The 21,903-nt window shown below is 34.4% G+C and overlaps 1 protein-coding gene across 2 annotated transcripts in view; it reads right to left on the bottom strand.

Moving 5' to 3' along the window:
• The window catches only part of CCSER1 (coiled-coil serine rich protein 1), a 723,258-nt gene that overhangs the window by 158,704 nt on the left and 542,651 nt on the right, over nucleotides 1–21,903 (bottom strand). For both annotated transcript variants that reach the window (XM_036243021.1, XM_036243030.1), the window contains exon 7: nucleotides 16,257–16,334. In XM_036243021.1, the coding sequence (XP_036098914.1) occupies nucleotides 16,257–16,334 (78 nt within the window). The remainder of the gene's footprint in view (nucleotides 1–16,256; nucleotides 16,335–21,903) is intronic.

The following is a 21,903-nucleotide window of genomic DNA, read 5'->3' as shown; positions in this document are numbered from 1 at the left end:
AACAGATAACTTCTGAGCAAACATTTGGATCATGGCCCATATAGGATTTTGAATGTGCTTATAACTTTTAACGTGGTCTTAAGACACATTTTGTCTTATATTTTTTTAAATTAAAGAATGTTGGGTTATTGCTCTGGCCGGTTTGGCTCAGCGGTCAGAGCGTCGGCCTGCAGTCCAGAGAGACCCGGGTTCTGTTCCCGCTAAGGACACGTACCTCGGTTGCAGTTTGTCCCCAGTCCTGATTGGGTTGTGCGGGTGGCAACCACTCGATGTGTCCCTTTCATGTTGATGTTCCTCTCTCTCTCTCTCTCTCTCTCTCTCTCTCTCTCCCTCCCACTCTATCTGAACAAAAAACAAAAAAAAATGTCTTCGGGTGAGGATTTAAAAAAAAAAATGTTGGGTTACCTTTCTTATATTAAAGTCCAAAATATAAACATAGATATAAAATAATGCTTTGTTATTCAGAAAGAGGTACACATAACTCAAAATGAATTCTATAATGAAAAAAAAAACAAATTTCAATTTAAAAACCAGATTATTCTAATTGAATACATTATATAAATATACATATAATAGCAAACAATTGAAAATACAATCTCATAACTCAATAATCCAATAAGAAAAATTCAAATACTTTAACAAACTATTTAATATATGAACTACAATTAATCTTTGTACATATGCAAATAAATATGAAATGGCATATTATTTAGCCATAAAGAAAGAATGAAATCTTGACACTTGAAACAACATGGTTGAACTATGAGGGCATCATGCTGAAATAAGTCAGACAGAGAAAAACTAATACCATATTATCTAAAAACAACAAGAACAACAACAGAAAACCCAAAACATCAAGCTCGTAGATACAGAAAACATATTGGTAGTTCTAGAAGCAGTGTTAGGGGGGTGGGGGAAATAGGTGAAGGAGGTCAAAAGTTTAAAAAAATTTTTTTAGAACATATTCCATGTCAAAATGAAAAAAAAAGTTTGGGATGACTAGGTAAATATTGTCTTCATCATCTCATCTCACAACTCTCAGACAACCTTATTCTTCCTAATTATAAATACCGAAACCAACCACGCAGCACTAACTCTCAAATTATCATCCTCTCTCTCTCTCCTTCAAAAATGAAAAATGAAAAAAGAACAACAACAAAAAAATCCCAACTACATATTAAATCCCAAAAACCTGGATCCCCATCCCTTTTCTCTTGCTGTCAATCTGGCACCATAGTCTATTTCTTCCAGGCAGAAATTTCTCCTGGCCTTTTGTCACTACATAAGCATGGTTTTCTGACTTTCCAAGAAATGTATGTACCAAATACCCAATACTAAAATTCCTTCTATTTAAACTAGCCAAAACAAATTTTATTCTCTGCATCTGTGAAAACTGACCAATATATCAGTGGCTTTCATTCCAGGATTGTAAATGTAGCTCAAAATTATTAGGTCTATCAATAAAAGAAAAGAAAAACAAACATAACTTTAGTAGAATGATTATAGCAATAGACGCCAAACCTAAAGAAGAGAGGGATGATTTCTTGTATCTTTTCTTTTTACTACCCCCACTTTTTTTTTCTTCTCTTGTTTTCTCTACTCTTTATCTGTACTGTACCTGTTTTTATTTTTATCTCTTTTTAGTTAGATAAAACCAATGAACAGTCAGAATTGTAGAACAGTCAGAATCATGTTTACAATAAAAGGACTGTTGACTTTCTAAAATACAGTAGTTAAAAGCCATAGTCTTTAGAATTTTAAAACTTGAGTTTTAATTCCAGTTGAGCCATGTACCAGCACTATGACCTCTAGTCAGGTTCTTAACTATTCTGAGCTTCAATTTCCTTATCTGTAAAATGAGTCAATAATCATGTGTGTTGAGGATTAATAGTCTGAAGAAGGAGACAGCTTTCAGGATTTCCAATTTGGAAAAATCAGTCTGTATCTAAAACTTCCAGCATTTAATTATGAGAATCTCAGGAAAGGTAACGTGTATGTATCCAAATAGGCAGTTGACATAATGCAGTTGTTTCAGACACTGGTTATTAAACAAATACCAGCTAAAGCAGACACCAAATTTTCAGAACACAAGACAAGATCGTGACAAACAAGGGCCATTGAATACTAAATTTCCTAGCACCAAATTACTCTCATAACAGAACCTTTGTACCTAGGATTGGTCCAGCTACCATTAGAGTTGTAGGCAAAAAATACAATAAGCTACAGAAAATCTGGTCAGCTGATATACTTGTATAGCTTGGTAGACTTTGTTATATTTTTCAGTTTCTAAATGTCTTATTTAATAAAATGACCATTTCAATTTTAATAGGCTAAAACACCTGAAGAGACATTACGTCTTAAGTGAAAGTGTTTTTTTCACCATTTATTCATTCATTCAGTACTTCACTCATTTATTTATCACTAGTGTTGTATATTATTTCTATCCTAGGCACTGAAATGGAAAACATAAAGAATATGAAATACAATCTCTACATCTTTGAATACCTATAGCTGTTGGCAAAGATTATAAATAATTTATAATATAAGTTTTATATTTTCATATTAGGAGTTGGATTAAAGTATTGAGGTGACTTTTGGGAGGAATTTTCACAGAGGGAGTGGCATTTAATTGGGCATGAAGTAGGGATTAGATGTTGGCCAGACAGAGAAGATGGGAAAGTATACTAAAGGTAAAGGAAATACATGTGTAATCCAGCACAATGGATATTTATTTCTTTGTATCAATATGATAGTCACTTAAAAATTAGAGGAAAAAAGAGTCATGTGTATTCTAACTATTTAACTAAAGTGAGTTCCCTTTTCAATTTGATGCTGGTATCTTTTGCTATATAGAAATCTTTTAGTTTGATGTAATCCCATTTGTTTATTTTTTCCTTTGTTTCTCTTGCCCGAGGCGATGTATAAGTAAAAATTCTGCTACTACATGAGATGTCTTGAGATTTTGCTGTCTATGTTTTCTTCTAGGATTTTTATGGTTTCATGGCTTACATTTAAGTCTTTTTATCCATTTGAAAAAAATAAAATTTAAGTTTATTCTTGTGCATGGTGTAAATTGGTGGTCTAGTTTCATGTTTTTTTTGCATGTAGCTATCCAGTTTTCCCAACACCATTTATTAAAGAAGACCGACTTTACTCCATTGTATGCTCTTGCCTTCTTTGTCATATATTAATTGAGCATAATGACTTGGGTCAGTTTCTGTTTTCTCTGTTCTGTTCCATTGATCTATATGCCTGTTCTTGTGCCACTACCAGGCTGTTTTGATTGCAGTGGCTTTGTAGTATAATTTGTATCTGGTATTGTGACCCCTCAACCAATTTGGTTCTTCTTTCTCAAGATTGCAGTGTTTACTCAGGATCTTTTTGGTTTCCATATAAATTTTTGGAATATTTGCTCTAGCTCTGTGAAATAAGCTGTTGGTATTTTAATAGGGGTTGCATTGAATCTACAGATTGCTTTGAGTAGTATAGACATTTAATGATGTTAATTCTTTCAATCCATGAACATGGTATGTTCTTCCACTTGTTTGTATCTTCCTCTATCTACATAGTAAGACCTCAATACATGTTTGTTAACTGTTCTGAATGACTTACCACATTCAAAAAAGTAACAGAAATAGTAAAAAATGACAACAGTAGTGACTAAATTCCATAGGAAAGAACAAGAAAGAGAATGAAATGGCTATATTAACAAGAAAATAGAACCCTGTTGACTTTATTCCTGTAGGCATTAGTACTAGAAATTGTGACCAAATTCCCTTTATCACAGTGTAGCAACTGACATGACTCCATTTTTTTACTGACTCTGTTGCCAATTTCCTGGCAAGGACACTAAGGGAGAAAAGAAAACTTAATTCCTCTACCATTAATTATTCTTGGATAATTCTGCTCAGCTTTTAAAAAAAATTTAGGCTCAAATACTGCTGCCAAAGTCTTGTTTAGGAGGGCCTAAGTACTCTAAATAAACCTTTATTCTTAATAAGAATTATATGCAATAAAATTCTAGTATAACAGATTTAGGCAACATCTCTGGTGTCTGTTACATCTCCTGACATAAGGGTTTACCATCAGATTTACTGGAGTAAGAGAGATTACCTGAGGAAAAGGGCATGCCCAGTTGCAGACATAAGCTGACTGCTGATAACCTGCAAAAACTTAAAAGAAAACTGAATTTCCAAAGCCGAGACTCTGACATCAAAAATAATGTAGAATATTCAAATTACATCTATCTTCACAATTACTGATATTAGGCTGCTGCTTATATTCTGATACATCCATCAGGCATTGTTTAACTTCAGTGTTCTCTGTGATGAATCAACCACTATCCAAGAGGATAACAGTAAGTTTCTTAAAAACTACAGTGCACCTTTCCTCATCTCTTTTTGAATGCATTTTGAAGTTGATATTCATAAGTTTCCCTACACTGCTAGGAATATCCTTATTATAGGCAAGAGTAAATAGAATTTTCCAATTTTTCATAATTATTAGCCAACTTTTAATTGGTGTCATTAGTAGGCCAATTTGCCCAGCAGTATTACTATAAATAACAGAATTGCAGCCCAGTTATTTATGTGTAGTATAAAAACTGCAGTGACAAATTCTAAATGTATGATGCAAAGACTTCAGAACAGAATATGTACTTATTTTACTCCTTTTATTGCATCTCTCACCACGGCCGTTTAATACATCCACATTGTATAATTAAAACAATAGATGCCCAATGTCTTAGTAAAATATTTTAGGTTTAATAATCTTTAAGCTTATGTTAAAAGTTATTAGATTATAGAAGTTACCAAGGATAATATAACCATTTCTAGATTACTTGATATATGGTAGAATTAACTACACTCAATTCTATACTATATATACATATATATATATATATACACATATATATATATGCATGTGTGTGCATATATGTGTGTGTGTGTGTGTGTGTATAATATGCTTGTTATTGAATTTACAGGGGTGACATAGGTCAACAAAATTATATAGGTTTCAGGTGTACAAGTCTATAATACATCATCTGTATACTGTATTGTGTTCACCACCCAAAGTCAAGTCTACTTCCATCATCATTTATCCCCCCTTTACCGTTTTCTACCCCCCCTCATAACCCCTTCCCTCTGGCATTCACCATACTGTTGTCTGAGTGTGAGTATTTGTTGTTGTTCTTCGCTTAATCCCTTCACCTATTTCAACAGCCTCCCAACACCCCATCCCTCTGGTAGCTATCAGTCTGTAGTTTGTATCTACAAATCTGTTTCGATTTTGTTTGTTTATTTTGTTTGATTCCATGCACATCATGTTTTAAAGTTGCAAGTGCATATTGATATGATTTGACTTCTAAAACTCATGTGTTATTTAAATAGACAATTTCAAGATAGAACAGATGGAAGTTATTACCAGATTAAACAAAATTCATGCTGAGTCCACTTTGATAGGTTCTCATATTCGTGGTCAATCTCCAATGGGCAATGTCAATAATGAATCAAAGTCTTTAAATTTTATCTTGATTACCAATTTCTTATTTTTTTTAAAAAAGTATAACAGTATATTTCACACTTACAGGTAAATTCTGAAGTAATACTAGAGATTATATTAAAAAACAAAGAATGGCCCTGGCCAGTTTGGCTCAGTGGCTGGAGCGTTGGCCTGTGGACCGGAGAGTTCTGGGTTCAGTTCCCGGTAGGGGCACGTACCAAAAAAACAAAAAACAAAACAAAACAAAGAATGAATATATATGGTCTAGAGCATATGAAATGGTAACGCTGAGATCAGAAATAAACACTGAATGTGCTATACATGAGATCAGCTGCTTAAATTATCATTGAGAATGTTGAGAATGATATTGTTTTCTCAAATGCAGTATTAATCCCAAGCCAATTCCAACATCTGATGTCTGCATTAGATGTTAAAAGAGATCTTGTTAATATTCATGTGCATAGCAATGAGGGCCAGCTCTGCTATTTACTATCTCTTATCAAGGTTTTCTTAACACTTGGGGCCAGCAGGAGTTCAGGAACAGAGCACCAGCCAACTGTACACATGTTGACTTCAACTATATTCCAATAAAATGCCGACACCTTGTTGGCAGATAAAACAAATGTTTCAGTGTTGCCACTCCACTTTAAAATGGGTCCCCAACCCAAGGTCGAGGTCATAATGACTCCATTTCTGTAAAATCCATTTTTTTCAATAAATACATAAAGTTTTATTTCCCAATTTTTCAAGTCTTTTGTTGGCTTTAGGATTTGGATAGCAGTACTTCAACATCTTGTCTTGTATGTACAAGTGTATCCAAAATTATCTTCCCATGTTCTACACCTGGTTTTTACCCTTCTATGTACTATATCTGTATTCTAAATTCAAGCTTTTCCTACAAAATCCCCAGTTTTGTAAATTATGAAATAAAATCCATCTCTATACATCTTATTTTCTAGGTCTTTCTTAAACTCAATGATATAGAAAGTGGATCTTTGAATTCAATGTTCTGAGATCATTTTTAACAGATCTTGTCCACTAAGTATAACAAAGGGACCCTTTGATTAGAAAAAATAAACAGAGTATAACTCAATGTTCTGAAATCATGTTAAAATAAGGCGTTTAACAAAGAAAGTTTTATTATTAATACCACTTGGAGAATGCAACAAAGTTAAATTCTCCTAAGGCATCAATCTACGAAAAGATAAAGAAACTCATCAGATTTAAATCTAAGGAAGAAAATGAATGTGTGAGCTGGAGAAGGAGTGGGAAGGGGTATGCCATTATATTTAGCATGTATTAATGTTGACAAGTTCTATATCTTGCACATGCCTTCCTGAAATCATTTGGACAGTGTGTGAAAGTAACTTGGACAGCAATATGAAGCTAGTAGGCAACATATAAATATTTGCTTATTTTTTCATTAAAATCCTTTTCCCTGAGGTCTGAGAGAGATTGCATATCTTTAATACAAATTAAATAAAATTGGTTTTGGCTTTAATTTATGTAAAAATAATCTTATTTGTTTTATCTGTATATAAAATTATAATTTTTCTTTGTGAGCATTCATCATATATCAGTAATGCTATGTGCAAAAATCAAATAATATATATATAATGTTCATTCACAATTCATCTTGACAGACCAAAAAGAAAAGTTAGCATAAAATAATACAGAAAGTAGCGTTTGGTAGTTTTTATTTCAATTTAAATTTTGCTCTCAGTGGTAAAAATAAAAAATTTGGTAAATATATTTAAAGCCATAATTCTTTTATACTATCAACCACAAGATTTTAAGAATTGTAAGCTAATTCAAATATGGTGACATTTAAGTAAAGTTCCCAAATATAATAAAAATAGCATTGAAAATATACTCACATGAGTATATTGGTCAATAAATATAAACATTTAATGAAATCTCTTATTTCCTTAAACATGTCCTCAAACCCAAACTCCTCACACCTGAGAATTCAATGGCACTGAAAGTTGTATTAATAAAAGAATGCCATATATCAATATGTTAGACTGAAGATTGCAGCAAATCCCTGTCATGCTCCATCGAGAGATGCAGTTTATTTCACATTCCCTTGAGTCAAGGTGGGCCCTATGTACAGACATGAGATAACATAGTAGTCTTGAGTCTATTGCTATGGGCTGAATTGGACCCCCCCCTCCCAATTCATATATTGAAACTCCAATTCCCATTACCTCAGAATGTAACCATATTTGAAGATAAGATCTTTAAAAATGTAAGTTAAAATAAGGATATGGGTGGGCTTTAATTCAACAGGACTGTGTCCATATAAGAGGAGGAAGAAACACCTGGGATGTTCATTCACAGAGAAAACGCCAAGTAAGAGCACATTGGAAGAACACCTGCAAGCCAAAAAGAGAGGTTCACCAGAAACCAACCCTTCCAGAACCATGAATTTGGACTTCTAGCCTTCATAATTGTGAGAAAATAATTTTTTGTTGTTTAAGCCAGCTAGTCTGTGTGGTGTTTTGTTACAGCAGTCCTAGCAAACTAATACACTATCCTTAGAAAGGGCTGCTTGTAAGGTTGGCCACTGGCTGGCTTTTGAGAACTTGACTGATAAACAGTATCTAACACACATATCAAACTTCCCATTAAGATTGAGAGTAGTTCACTCTGCCCAAAACCATCTGTACAAACACCACCATTTATGCTGCACACCTAATTACTTTCTAGGAGTTTGGAATTTCTGTGTGCTCTAGGGTCAGAGTTCCTATATGACCAGTCTCCAATAAAAACCCTGGGTGTTGAATTTTTAATGGGCTTCACTGGGTAGAAATATCACATACATTGCTAAAAGAAGAGTGTGTGTGCTCTGTATGGCTACAAGCTGAGTTCTGTGAGTCCTTCCAACAAATCTTTGAACATAGGGGTTTTCTTGGGGACCATCAACCTACCATATAATTGCTTAACCAACATAGAAGGATATGAAGGGAAAGCTGTCCATTTCTGTGTCTAGTTCGTAATTGGCTGGGTAGCTTCTACATCCTCTCCTTTTGGATCATTCACTCTGGTGGGTGACAGATGCCATGTAATAATTCTAATTACTCTAAAACCACCACACTGTGAGAAAACTCAAGCTAGTCCATAGGGAGTCATCTTGGATGTCTACCCCACTTGACCCTTCAGATAAGTACATTCTCAGCCTACATCTTACTGTTCCCATTTGTGAACCTCAAGTAAGAACTCTCCAGATATGCTCAACCTAAAGAATCATAAACAACAATAAGAAGTTATTGTTTTAGGGTATCAAGTTTTAAAATGGTTTATTAGATTACTGAAACAATCATTTTATTTTTAAGTCATCAAAAATAATTGCTTAAACTATACATTTATAGATACCACCTAAAATTTATTACCATTAGGGAAACACATTGATGTCATTTTGTATTAAAATTATTTTCATATCATAAATCAATTCCTTAAATAATCATAGTGTGGTTTTATATTCAAGATTCATCAGCTATCCCTTGGAGATTTTTTGTTCTGCCTGCTCATTTCTTCCACTAAGCACTAAGAAGTCATGTTTTGGTCTCATAATTATTATCTCTATAAATCCACATAAAATTATAAGTTAAATCTAGTTTTACCTATGTGTTTTTCAGTTATCTAGGAGAGAAAACAAATTACCAGAAATTAGTATTCCGTGCAGAACTGAATATTAGCTCTAGTAGAACTGACATTATCTGCCATCTCACAGTTAGTCCCTCTGCCTCCCTACTACTAATTAAACCAAACCAACAAAAAATAAGATTTCATTAATCTCTACATTATGATATCTAATATTTTCAACATCAGAAAGATATCAAAGAGGTAAAAATAGGAAAATACAGAGACTGTTAGAATTAAGGATAATCTTTGATATTGCTCTTTTTTTATATATATCGGACATACAATCCATCAATACATCTGTGGACTCAAATTCAAAATGAGTCCAAAATCCTGCCGACGTTTACCGCCCAACTTTTACTGCTCCAGTTTAAGCCGCCATCATCTCTAAGCTACTGGAGCCCGGGCTTCCTTCCTCTACCCTGCCCCCTGTGCCTGGATCTACACAGAAGTCTGAATGATGGTTTCAAAAGTTAAATCTGATTGTCAGTTGTTTTTTCCAAAACACCTGCATGGTTTCCCATTCCTTGTAAAGTAAGATCCCTGGTCTTCACAAAGGCCTACAAGGCCTTTCCTGACCTGGCTCCTCTCTGACCTTCTCTCTCATTACTCCCCCCTCATTTCCCCTGATCAGCCACAGTGGCACTCTTGACTGTCCCAAAGGTCAACTCTTCTCTTGCCTCATACGTTCTTCACTTCTGGTTCTCAGGCCATTTCCCATAGACAGATGTGGCTTCCTCCCTTTCTTCATTATGGTCTCTCCTAAAATATCCCCTCATCCGGGTGGCCATCTATGACCATCCTTTTTGAAACAGTAGCACACTTCAGAGTTACTTTCTGTCCTCCAAATCCTGCTTCATTTCTCATCATCACATTTATTATCCCTACCTGACATGTTGTACGTTTGCATTTTTACTGTCTACCTTTCTTCATTACAATCCAAATACAAGAAAGCAGGAATTTGGTCTGTGTTGTTTACGTTGAAATACCAGTGTCTAAAATATTATCAGGTGAATTGTAGGTATTCATTAAATTTGTTCATTAACATACGAATGAATGAATAGATAGCCTAGTCAAGAACATGGACAAAAGTGCGCAATATACCATTTGGGACTCTTTCTGTGTCATACGAAAAAATGATTTTTAATAATGAGAGGCTATTAAATTCATGAAAAACAACAATAAACACTCACACGAAACTATCTAAATCTCTGCAGGATAGACAACAGATGGCGTTGTGGATGTTATGTGGATATCTACTCCTCTCTCCTGTGGTCCCAGATGCGCTTTTCCACTGTGTTGTTAGACAAACCAAACTGACACTCCTTAGTATGCCGGTGTTTTCACACATAAACAGTAAAATATCAACATTGCTTTGTTCACAGTGTGGTTTCTCCCAGTATCTAATGTGATTGAACAATGTTCCTTTAGTGGAACTCGCATTTAGGACGTTACCGGGTTAACTCACAGGGGGAGGTTTGGGAAATTAAAGAAAAATATACTATGGTATATTCCTGATAAAAAGGTACTAGATGTCCTTATGGTTACAGAAATGATTACGTATTTCTTTCTTTCTTTCTTTTTATTTCTTTATTGATTGTTTTATAGAGAGAGAGGAAGGGAGAGGGAGAGAGATAGAAACACCAATGAGAAAGAACATCTGTTGGCTTTTTCCTGCATGCCCCCCACTGGGGATTTGGCCCACAACCTGGGCATATGCCCTGACCTGGAATCGAACCAGCAACCTCTTGTTGCACGGGTCGATGCTCAACCAGTGAGCCACACCGGCCGGGCAATTATGTACTTCTTTATTTCTAATAAGGATTTACTATATCCATTCAAATAATTAATGGTTGACAGTTGTATAATTTCTGGATTTTTTTTTTCTATATAATATTTATTTCAGATAACTGAGATGTTACTAAGTCCTGAGTTCAGGCTCCATAGTCAAGTGGAGTCATCATCATCATTTCTCCCCCTAACATTCTAGCATCGCATGACAGGATACATTTTTTTTTTTTTTTGACACATTAATATATCTATTTCCACCTCTTTGTCCCTTGCTTCAACAGGTGACTCTGTGCTTCTTAAAGTGACGTTTGTGTCAGGACAGAAGAATCATCAGACACTTCAGACAATTCTTTTCCTCAATTATATTTCAAAAAATACATTTTTCAGACCCTGGCTAATTAAAGAGAGAGAAACAATATCTGAGGAAACCTTGAAGAGTTTCTCTAGTCTAGACTAAATGATGGTTTCTGAGGATGAGAAAAGGAGTCAAGAGAACTTTGGACTGCACGAGGAGACCCGGGTACGAGCCCAGCACCACTCTTTGGCAGCTCCTGGGAAGATGGCTGGCCGTCAGATAGGGGCTCCAATGCATATCCTAAGCACTCGAGCTCATTAGTCTAGGAACCTAAATGTCACAGAGAAGCAGCAGTCAGTGAATGGGTCAAGAAAAGCAACGAATTATTTTTGCTTTTAGACTTTGAAGATTGGTGAATGGAGGGTCGAGTTCAGTGCCTTTTGTGCTCTTGAAGCAGAGTCCAAAGAAAAATGGAGTTGAATTTGTTTCTATCTGTTCAATTTATCGCAGGATAAGAATAAAAGGATAAGGGGAAAAAAATTCCTTTTTCTAACATATCTAATCAAAGAAACGATGCTTTTTGGAGGAAAAGGGACCATATCTAGAAGCCATGCTTCATTAAAGTATAAATGAATTTAAAACTATGTGATGAAAGTGGCTGGCAAAAAGAACATGGCCAAAATAACATCTATTATTATAGGGGTCGGGAACAATGAACCAGCTTTAGCTTCAAGAGAGTTAGTTCTAGGAATGGAATGAGACTGTTTCCATACAAATAAATTAATAGGGTATTCCTACTAAAGAACGGTAAAATGTGGTGGCCCCAAGGCATCCTTGGTGTGGAACATCTGACTGAGGCTAACATATAGGGAGAGAGGAGGCAGGTGATTAGACAGTTGAGAAAAATCAGGGAGAATGGCAGAGAGAAAATGTTGAATACAGTAAACCGGGAAAATCAAATTTAACAATGTCAACTGGGTTCATTGTTATTCTATAGAAAAACAGAAAAAATGTAATTAATAGTTAAGCAGTGTGTTCTCTCTCTCTCTCTTTTAAATATCAAAGCCTTAGATGAATGATCATGAACTTTTATGATTTTAGTATGATTACATGATAAAACATTATTCCCACCCATGCAAATTAGTTATCCATAATGATGTAGTGGCATATGACAGACCAGCTGTGTATAGAGTTCATGTAATGCTGAATACTGTATTTAAAAATAGAGGTTATTATACATTTGCCCTTTGTCTCCAAAAGTATGTCCATAGCAATATTCTGCACAAATATATGAACTTGGAATCCTAGAAACTTCTCAGCACCAAGAGTCTGACTGGGAAGTCTGTGAGTTTATTACTTGCAATAAAGTGGAGAATCATGCATTATACATCTTCTTCTCTGAAAAGATATATTCAAAAGCTTTCATGGCCAGACATGAATACAGTGGGGGATGGTAATGACGGTGGTGAAATGGCTTTCCTGGGCCCTGCCCTTCTTATCGTTGGTCAATCAGTTCTATCTGAAAGAAAGGCCCAAAGTTCCCTGCAATCATTTAAGACTCAATGAATATTGGAAGGAAACATTCTCATTTTTTGAAAGACTAACTAAGCCAAACAAAACACTATAGCAATAGGTTTTAAGTGGTAAATGCAAGTCTAAGTTCAGTAGGAGGTTAACTGCTCCGTGGAGAAAATAGAAAAGTGAGTAAGTATATGAGGCTTTAATTATTCTTCAGTATAGATAGGTTTTTGTTTAAAAAATAAATTGAAGAATGAGCTAAAATATTAATGGTATTGAAAAATACTGCCTTATTGTGGAAAAGAAGCATTTTGTCCCAAACAAGTTCTCTAATGTCTTGTTTAACCTACCTTTCTTGACTCCTTGGGAGATTCTCCCAGATATTACCCAGTTTTCTTCCACATTTAATTTAATAGACTCTACTGTAGACTATTGCTAGCCAATTTATCATCTGACATTCAGATATATATGTCATTATTTGAAATTGTAAGGTTAAAACCAATTTAATCTGAACGTTATCTAAAGATGATAATTAAAAACAGCATTCACTTTGGCAAACTTTTGAGCCCAAACAGGATATTTTCCTCCAACTGTTGCATGAGTACTTCCAGAATAGACTGAGGAAAAAAATGGAATACATTTATTTTAGTAATCTAATTACTTCCCAGGAAAAGGATAAAATCAATTCCTTCAATCAGCCATCAAAGCTTATCTTTCAGAGGCCTCATTAGGGCAGATGGTCATGGTGTTGGATGCTGGAATCATGGTCTTAGAAAAGGAAGCTAAGGAGTTAAAGAGGATCAATTTTATATTTACTTGAAAGAGAATGCCACACTTATGGGGAATGAGAAAAAAAATTCTTTTCATTATCATTTAGTCAAATATAATTTTAAACAAAATTTTAGATGCAAATAAATTATCAGGATTTTTCCAGATATGGTTATAAGACAACTTAAATGTCTTTTATGTGTTAAATAGTTTTCAACACATTTTTGTTGCACTATATTACTAAGGTATATCTCAAAAGAATTTCTATATATTTTTTATTTACATAAAGATAAATGAATATTTATTACTCATTTACATAACAATTTATAATATAAAAACAAAAGAAGCAAACACAGGAATTTCATTTTGTAATTTCAAACTTTAAATACATTTAAGTACTAGTGAGATGTTTTTGTACCTGATAAAATATTTCAAAAAAAATATAAATAATATTCCTTTCACAAAAGAAGTAAATTAAGTGGTACTATAACTGCCTTGGCTATCAAAATCCAAACTTATATATTATAAGCACTTGTAATTTTTTTGTTGTTGCTTGTTTTTTTTATCCTCACTCAAGGACAACTTTGCATTTATCTTCAGATAGAGCGGGAGGGAGAGAGGAAGGAAGACAGAGAGAAACATCGATGTGAGACAGACACATCAAGTGGTTGCCACCCACACGACCCCAACCAGGGCTGGGGACAAACTGCAACCGAAGTACATTCCCTTCGTGGGAACCAAACCTGGGACTCTTTGGTCTGCAGGCCAATGCTCTACCACTGAGCGAAACAGGCCAGGGCAGCACTTGGAAGTTTTAATTGTTGATAATACCCTGAACACATTAACACAGGAACAAGTATTGAGCTCTTAGAACTAACCAGACACTCTAGCTAAGTTAATCATATTTATATTAGCTTTCTGTCATCTTATTTTAGACTGTAGCTTCACCTTTAATTTTAACTCTGTTAAAAATGCATTAATTTTACCCTGGCCAGTTTGGCTAAGTGGTTAGAGTGTTGGCTCACTGACCTAATGGTTGCATGTTTGATTCATGGTCAAGGGCACATACCTAGGTTGCAGCTTCAATCCGCAGCCCTGTTTGGGGCCATGTGGGAGGCAACCAATCAATGTCTCTCTCTTTCTCTCATACTCTATCTAAAAATCTGTGGGAAAATATCCTTGGGTGAGGATTAACAAAAAATAAATATATTAATTTTCAAGGAGTGTAGGCATTGTCAATATATTATAAAGAGAAAATGGCTTCTGAAGATGCTTTTAAAATCCAATTAAAACATTGTGAAAGATATGTTTCTTCTGTTAATTTTATCTTATGCACCATAAGGTGAAAATATCAAGTAACATTAAGCTTTGAAACATTTGTATTATTTTTTCCTTTTGTTATACAATAACAAAGATATATTTCTCAATAAATAATATAATCAGAATACTATTCAGTACTTCACAATTTTCTGATATAAAGTGGACTTAAAATTTTTTTTTTTCTTTATTGAGTTTTAGAGAGAGAGGAAGGGGAGGGAGAGAGAGAGAAACATCGATGAGAGAACATCAATTGGCTGCCTCCTGCATGCCCCCCACTGGGGATTTGGCCCACAACCTGGGCATGTGCCCTCACTGGGAATTGAACCAGCGACCTCTTGGTGCATGGGTCAACACTCAACCACTGAGCCACACCAGCTGGGCTAAAATGGGCTTTTAACTATTATTACTATCTATCATTAAGCAAGAAAACATGCATAATTAGAAAACTAAGATATACAATGGAATTTATTGTCTTCTATTATTTTCATTTTAACACTACAGTAAATATTCAATGTATGTAAATACATGCCCACCACTGCACTAGGTATAAGCAGTATGAGGTTGAATAAGATATAGACCTCGTATGAAAAATAAAAAATAAAAATCCACAATAACAATAACCATTTTATGATGAATACAAAAATCATGAAAGTCACAATGAATCCCAAAGTGTACATTTCTCTGTCTTTAAACAAAACTAAACCGGAACTATTGCATGTAAGTGTATTATTCTAACTCTTAAGGAGTATTGTTATTTATAATAATCCTAATGAAAACCAAATATCCCTGGCAGAAATATAAAGTAGTTAATCTACAAGCTTTGGCATACAGAGAAAAATCTCATCTTAAATAGCAAAACAAAAAGTTGACTTCATATTTTTAATGCATAAAGCCTGCCAAACTGAAGGATTCTATTAATCACACTACTTAAATATTTATTTACATATTTACTTACATATTTTAAAAATATGTGTTTGGATAAATGGTTCCATGTTTCAAGTCTTGATTTTGACTATTATTTTGTAAAGATTAGATAATTAATTATTACCTAGAGTCATCAATGAAAATTTAACCACTTGATGAGGGCTGAACATTCATTCTAAATTTATTGCTTAAATTAATATAGACAAAAGATTAGAAACCTCTAATTCATGTAACATCAAACTATTAAAATGAAATCACTATGTTTTACATTCCAAGCAAACAATGTGTTCCATAAAGTATTAATTTCTAGTCCAAACCCTTACTTTTATTTAGCAACTAGAAAGACAACAAAACAAAAGATTTTAACATCTGATATAAGATTATTACAGATTACAACAGTTCACTTTACCACCTATGCATGAAATACCTGCTCTACTGTATTTATTAACTATCCTAAAATATGATAAGCAATCATGTTTGTTTGTTTGTGTTTTACCTTGAAAGGCAACGGTTCTTCAGTAAGAGGACTCACAGGGAGGGACGTGGTGCTACTTGCTGGGCTCATATCAGCACTCTGCAAGAAAAAACAAATTGAATTGAAGAGACACTTTGTTTTTGTTTTTTTTGTTTTTTTAATGCGTTTATGATTTTTTAGAGAGAGAGGAAGAGAACAGAAAAGAAACATCGATTAGTGGCCTCCTGCATGCCCCCTACTGGAGATCAAGCCCATAACCTTGGCATGTGCCCTGACCAAAAATCTAACCTGAGACCTCTTGGTGCATTGGACAACACTCAGTCCTCTGAGAAACACCAGCCAAGCTGAAAAGATACTTTTTGTAGTCATTTTTATTATTCCTAATTTAGAATACAGTCCTTCTTATTAAAATAAATAAATGAAATGTGGGTGTAGAAAATTCTAATTATTATTATATAGTGAATTATTGCTTATTTAGAAATAAACAGTTATTTGAGAAATTAGTGAAATTACGACAATGTACATTTCAAATGCATTTTATTAAATACAATGATAATCTTTTGTATTAGGGTAGTATTTACTATTACATTTACTTACTTTCTATTTTTACCTTTTTTAATTTTTATTTATTTATTTAATTTATTTGTTTTTGCTACAGATGTTTCTCCTTTTCCTCCTACTAATTCCCCCCTCCCTCCCTCCCTGCCCAGTCCCCAGCTTTATTCTCCACGTCCATTGTTCAAGCATACATGCATATAAGTTCTGTGGTTTATATCCCCCCACACCCTCTTCTGGGGATTGTCAGTCTGTACCCCAATTCCATGTCCCTGGGATTATCTCATTCCTCAGACTGTTACGTTCATTATATTCAACAAATATGTGAGATCATGGGATATTTGTCTTTCTCTGTTTCACTTAGGATAATACTCTTCAGGTCCCTCCATGTCGTCACAAAGGATAAGAGATCTTTCTTTCTTACAGCTGCATAGTACTCCATCGTGTATATGTACCAATGTGTTTTTATCCATTTGTCTACTGATGGACATTTGGGCTATTTCCAGATCTTAGCTACACAGCTAGTGGGAATGCAGACTGCTGCAGTCACTATGGAAAACACTATGGTGTTACCTCAAAAAATTAAAAATTGAACTGCCATTTGACCCAGTGATCCCACTTGTAGGAATATACCCTAAGAAGCCTGAAACACCAATCAGAAAGATTATATGTAGCCCCATGTTTGTAGCAGCACTATTTACAATAGCTAAGATCTGAAAATAGCCCAAATGTCCATCAGTAGACGAGTGGATAAAAAAGCTGTGGCACATATACACAATGGAGTACTATGCAACTATAAGAAAGAAAGATCTCTTATCCTTTGAGACGACATGGAGGGACCTGGAGAGTATTATTCTAAGTGAAACAAACCAAACAGAGAAAGACAAGTATCATATGATCTCATTTATTTGTAGAATATAATGAACATAACAGTCTGAGGAATGGGGTAGTCCCAGAGACGTGGAAGTGGGGTACAGACTGACAATCCTCAGAAGAGGGGGTGGTGGGGGAGAAATAAACCACAGAACTTATATGCATGTATGCATGAACAATGGACATGGATAAGAAAGGTGGGGACAGGGAGGGGAGGGAGGGGAATGGGGGAATCAGTGGGGGAAAAAGGAGAAACATCTGTAACAAAAATAAATTAATTTTAATAAGATAAAATGATTTCTTTTTAAAAGTAAGTAACTAACTCAACTCTGTTATGGGGTATATGCATTTCCCTACTTCCTTTAGTAAATTGTGGTTCAGTGTTTATCTAATTTTCTCCTTTAGACTTTTTAACTCAATGTATACTCTTGTATCAATTTTTAAAGTAGGTGCATGTTATATAAAAATTATATTGAGTGTCTTGGTTCCTATAGTTCATACCATTGTTTCTGGACTAAACAGTCAGAAGTAATCCCACTTAATGTATATTTTCAATGTGTCCAGTTTATTGTACACATGGATACAAAGAATTGAAAATAATCTTTTTTTAAAATTCTTACCCAAGGATATGTTTTTTATTGATTTTTAGAGAGAGAGAGAGAGAGAGAGAGAGAAAACATTGATCAGCTGCCTCCAGTATGTGCCCCAACCAGGGATCGAACCTGCAACCTAGGTATGTGCCGACTGGGATTTGAACCACAACCTTTTGGTACACAGGACAATGCTCCAATCAACCGAGCCACCCAGCCAGGGCAAAAACAATCCTTGACTAGGAAGAAAGTCTAAGAATTTGTAGCAGTTGCAGCATCTGTTCTTTAAATTTGTTGTTTTATTGGTACTTAAGTCAGCCAAACTTGTCTACTTACCTCTATCAAGGTTAATTCATTCTTTTGCTTTAATTTTTCCTGCAACATTTCTTGTACTTTTGGAAAAGTACATTTGGAAAACAAGCTGAAAAATGAAGGTGTGAATTATTTTCAATGTTTTGTTTGCTTATCTACATAAATGAAAAATTCTTTTGAGAGAATAAGCTAAGACTATACTAAAATAATTTCTGTTGCTACCTGTTATCACTATTCTCTTCTTGCTTTCAGACAAATAGTGACAAGCTTCTAACACATTTTTTAGGCTAATCTCTTATTTAAGAAGTTTTAAATGATTATATTTTTAAAGACTGGAAGAACAGCATTTGCAACCTTCCAATAATGCTGTTCTGTTTTTGCAAATCTTTTGTCCTTAAAATTTTTGTTTAGCAGAATATATGTAAGAATGTAAAATATCATGGTCTATGAATATGTGAATCTTAAAAATTTTATAATTCTTCATTTTACAATGACATAGTAAATACAGACTTGCCTTTTATAATGAATAAAAACAGTACAGTGATTTAACTCTCCTTAAGTGAAAAATAATAATCCATGTTTGAAAATCAGGTTGAAAGACATGGAAATAGCAACATAGTGAATCATTACAGATATCGCATTATTTTCAAAGAAAAGATAAAAATATGTACCACAGCTTTTTTATCCATTGGTCTACTGATGGACATTTGGGCTCTTTCCAGATCTTAGCTATTGTAAATAGTGCTGCTATGAACATGGAGGTACATATATTAACCTTGATAGAGGTAAGAGAACAAGTAGGCAAGTTTGGCTGACTTAAGTACCAATAAAACAACAAATTTAAAGAACAGATGCTGCAACTGCTACAAATTCTTAGACTTTCTTCCTAGTCAAGGATTGTTTTTGCCCTGGCTGGGTGGCTCGGTTGGTTGGAGCATTGTCCTGTGTACCAAAAGGTTGTGGTTCAAATCCCAGTCGGCACATACCTAGGTTGCAGGTTCGATCCCTGGTTGGGGCACATACTGGAGGCAGCTGATCAATGTTCTCTCTCTCTCTCTCTCTCTCTCTCTCTCTCTCTCTCTAAAAATCAATAAAAAACATATCCTTGGGTAAGAATTTTAAAAAAAGATTATTTTCAATTCTTTGTATCCATGTGTACAATAAACTGGACACATTGAAAATATACATTAAGTGGGATTACTTCTGACTGTTTAGTCCAGAAACAATGGTATGAACTATAGGAACCAAGACACTCAATGTAATTTTTATATAACATGCACCTACTTTAAAAATTGATACAAGAGTATACATTGAGTTAAAAAGTCTAAAGGAGAAAATTAGATAAACAATGAACCACAATTTACTAAAGGAAGTAGGGAAATGCATATACCCCATAACAGAGTTGAGTTAGTTACTTACTTTAAAAAAAAAATTTTTTTATCTTATTAAAATTAATTTATTTTTGTTACAGATGTTTCTCCTTTTTCCCCCACTGATTCCCCCATTCCCCTCCCTCCCCTCCCTGTCCCCACCTTTCTTATCCATGTCCATTGTTCATGCATACATGCATATAAGTTCTGTGGTTTATTTCTCCCCCACCACCCCCTCTTCTGAGGATTGTCTGTCTGTACCCCACTTCCACGTCTCTGGGACTACCCCATTCCTCAGACTGTTATGTTCATTATATTCTACAAATAAATGAGATCATATGATACTTGTCTTTCTCTGTTTGGTTTGTTTCACTTAGAATAATACTCTCCAGGTCCCTCCATGTCGTCTCAAAGGATAAGAGATCTTTCTTTCTTACAGTTGCATAGTACTCCATTGTGTATATGTGCCACAGCTTTTTTATCCACTCGTCTACTGATGGACATTTGGGCTATTTTCAGATCTTAGCTATTGTAAATAGTGCTGCTACAAACATGGGGCTACACATAATCTTTCTGATTGGTGTTTCAGGCTTCTTAGGGTATATTCCTACAAGTGGGATCACTGGGTCAAATGGAAGTTCAATTTTTTAATTTTTTGAGGTAACACCATAGTGTTTTCCATAGTGACTGCACCAGTCTGCATTCCCACCAGCAGTGTACCAGAGTCCCCTTTTCTCCACACCCTCACCAACACTTGTTTGATGATTTGTTGATGGCGGCCTTTCTGACAGGTGTGAGGTGAGACCTCATTGTTATTTTAATTTGCATCGCTGATGATTAGTGATATTGAGCATTTCTTCATATGTCTCTTAGCCACTTGTATGTCCTGTTTGGAGAGATGTTTATTTGGTTCCTCTGTCCATTTTTTAATTGGGTTCTTTGTCTTTCTTTTGTTGAGTTGTATGAGCACTCTCTCTCTATATATATATATATATTGGAAATTAACCCCTTATCTGATATATCATTGGCAATTATGCTCTCCCATACAGTGGGTTGCCTTTCCATTTTGATGATTGTATCTTTCACTGTGCAGAAGCTTTTCAGTTTTTAATTTGATGTAGTTACTTTAATTTCTACATGTATTCAGAGCTTTTTGGTCATTTATGTTATCAAAATTAGGAAATACCTGAATTGCTGACTTTTTTTTATCTGATTGAATGATTTACCACAAGATTCTAACATAAGAAATGAATAAAACTTTTTTGCAGAATTAGAAAAGACTCTTAAGCTGTTTCTCTCATCATTAGAGTTCTCAGGAGAATTTAAGCAAGTGACAGAACAGTTCATATATAGTTGAATTATATATTTTCCTGAAGTAATGATATTCTGCATAGTATATTAAAGTATTTGCCCTTAAAAATAATGTATTCAGGTGACAGAGATGACATTTAGTTGTGAAAATATACAATCCTGGATCATATTCATGCAGATGAAGGCTTTCCGAATTCCATAAGCCGAGCAGCTCAAAATCAAGCTTCATGGTTAACAACTTTTAGGGTTGAGGTCTCCTACAACATTCCAGAAATAAATGTGCCATTCTAAGACTGTAGAAAGCAGACTCTAAAATTTGCATCATGTAACCTTGATTCTTTGAATGTCGTTCTTAAAAAAACCTTTGTTCTAGCTTTCACTTTCAAATCTATCATATAGTGTGACATACTGATTCTATTGCTCTTAGGAAATAATGAGAAAAATCCTTAAAAAACAAATCAGTCTTATATGGAAACATCTTATAAACTGTACTTAATTATTAAGATGAGATTATATATCAAAAATATAATTTAAAAAAATCTTCATTTTACTGTATTGTTTTTCCATTTGCATTTCAGGAATCTGTAATTTAGCTGTCACTCCAATTTGTTTATCCTTTTAGATAAAATACTATAGTAAACTTTTCAGATATGTCTT

Source organism: Molossus molossus, unplaced genomic scaffold, assembly GCF_014108415.1.
Source record: "Molossus molossus isolate mMolMol1 unplaced genomic scaffold, mMolMol1.p scaffold_m16_p_1, whole genome shotgun sequence".
In the NCBI taxonomy this organism is placed as follows: domain Eukaryota; kingdom Metazoa; phylum Chordata; class Mammalia; order Chiroptera; family Molossidae; genus Molossus; species Molossus molossus.
The sequence above is the reverse complement of the archived record's forward strand: the minus strand, read 5'-3'. Positions and strand labels throughout refer to the sequence as shown.